This window comes from Eublepharis macularius, chromosome 2, assembly GCF_028583425.1.
Source record: "Eublepharis macularius isolate TG4126 chromosome 2, MPM_Emac_v1.0, whole genome shotgun sequence".
NCBI lineage: Eukaryota > Metazoa > Chordata > Lepidosauria > Squamata > Eublepharidae > Eublepharis > Eublepharis macularius.
This window is the reverse complement of record NC_072791.1, coordinates 205,925,840-205,927,578: the sequence shown is the minus strand read 5'-3', so window position 1 is coordinate 205,927,578 and position 1,739 is coordinate 205,925,840. Positions and strand designations below refer to the sequence as shown.

Genomic DNA, 1,739 nt, shown 5'->3' with positions numbered 1-1,739 from the left:
TTGACCCAATAAAAGAAGCCACGTCCTCCAGTTTGCAGGATCTGAGCAAGTCTGTTAATAATATGACGTTTTGGAGGTATTTCATTCATGGGGTCGCCATAGGTTGGAGGCGACTTGACGGCAAATAACGCACACACATCTTTGGGTCAGCGCCTTACATAATGGGCGGGTGAAATGGTGGGTCTGCAGTGGGAAAGGCAGAGAAAACCAGAAGTTTGTTGCTGGGAAGTGTGGAATGGGGCAGCCTTCTTTTTAAAAAATATCCTATAAATGCGGGAAATATGAGAAATTCATCTCCCATTGAAGTCCTAGTTTTGCGGGATTTTGTGCTGGCTGTAAAATCCCATTGGAATGGCTCCTGTCTCGGCTGACCGTGCTTTCTCTTGTGGTTTCTTACGCAGGCAGGCTCGACAGGATGACCAAATCGTACAGTGAGAGCGGGCTGATGGGGGAAGGCCAGCCCCAGGGCCCCCCCAGCTGGGCGGACGACTGCCTCAGTTCCCAGGACGAGGCGGACAAGAAAGAGGAGGAGCTGGAAGCGATGCACACCGAGGAAGATTCCCTGAGGACCGGCGAGGAGGAGGAGGAAGAGGACGACCTGGAGGAAGACGAGGACGACGAGGAGGAAGAGGAGGAGGACGACGAGGACGACCCTAAGCCCAAGCGGCGCGGCCCCAAGAAGAAGAAGATGACCAAGGCGCGGCTGGAGAGGTTCAAGCTGCGGCGCATGAAGGCCAACGCGCGGGAGCGCAACCGCATGCACGGCCTCAACGCGGCGCTGGACAACCTGCGCAAGGTGGTGCCCTGCTACTCCAAGACGCAGAAGCTCTCCAAGATCGAGACGCTGCGCCTGGCCAAGAACTACATCTGGGCGCTCTCGGAGATCCTGCGCTCGGGCAAGAGCCCGGACCTGGTCTCCTTCGTGCAGACCCTCTGCAAGGGCCTGTCGCAGCCCACCACCAACCTGGTGGCCGGCTGCCTGCAGCTCAACCCGCGGACGTTCCTGCCGGAGCAGAGCCCCGACGGGCCGGCCCACCTGCCGCCCGCCGGCGCCGCCTTCCCGGGCCACCCCTACGTGGCCTACCAGTCGCCGGGGCTGCCCAGCCCGCCCTACGGCACCATGGACAGCTCCCAGCTCTTCCACCTCAAGGCGCCGCCCGCCTTCGGCGCCGCCCTGGAGCCCTTCTTCGAGAGCGCCCTGGCCGAGTGCGCCAGCCCGGCCTTCGACGGGCCGCTCAGCCCGCCGCTCAGCATCAACGGCAACTTCTCCTTCAAGCACGAGCCCGCCGGCGACTTCGAGAAGAGCTACGCCTTCACCATGCACTACCCGGCCGCCGGCCTGGCGGGCGCCCCGGGCCACGGCTCCCTCTTCCCCTGCGCCGCCTCTCGCTGCGAGATCCCCGCCGACGCCCTCCTGCCCTACGAGAGCCACGCCGCCCACCACGAGCGAGTCATGAGTGCCCAGCTCAACGCCATCTTTCACGATTAGGCGGGCAACCGGCCGAGCGGGCCTCCGGGCGGTGACTCCCTGGGGCGCAACGGGCGGCCTCCCTCTTCATTCCGGCGCAGCGTCTGCCGAGCGCAAAGAGTGAGGCAGAGGCTGCAGTGCTAAGAAGACTTTCCTAGGAGTAAGACCACTGAATTAAGAGAGACTTACTTCTGAGTAGACCGGCTTAGAATCGCTCCCAGAGAAAAAGAGAGAGAGATCTGCCAGCGTCAAAGCATTATCTTTACTGCCT

The 1,739-nt window shown here is 61.8% G+C and overlaps 1 protein-coding gene across 1 annotated transcript; it reads left to right on the top strand.

Moving 5' to 3' along the window:
* Nucleotides 1–415: 415 nt before the first annotated feature.
* Nucleotides 416–1,489, top strand: NEUROD1 (neuronal differentiation 1). The gene has a single exon (XM_054972196.1). The coding sequence runs from the start codon at nucleotides 416–418 to the stop codon at nucleotides 1,487–1,489; it is 1,074 nt and encodes a 357-aa protein (XP_054828171.1).
* The last annotated feature ends 250 nt before the right edge of the window (nucleotides 1,490–1,739 follow it).

Coding starts and splice junctions, on each gene's coding strand:
- NEUROD1 (XM_054972196.1), top strand. CDS start 416: ATGACCAAATCGTACAGTGAGAGCGGGCTGATGGGGGAAGGCCAGCCC.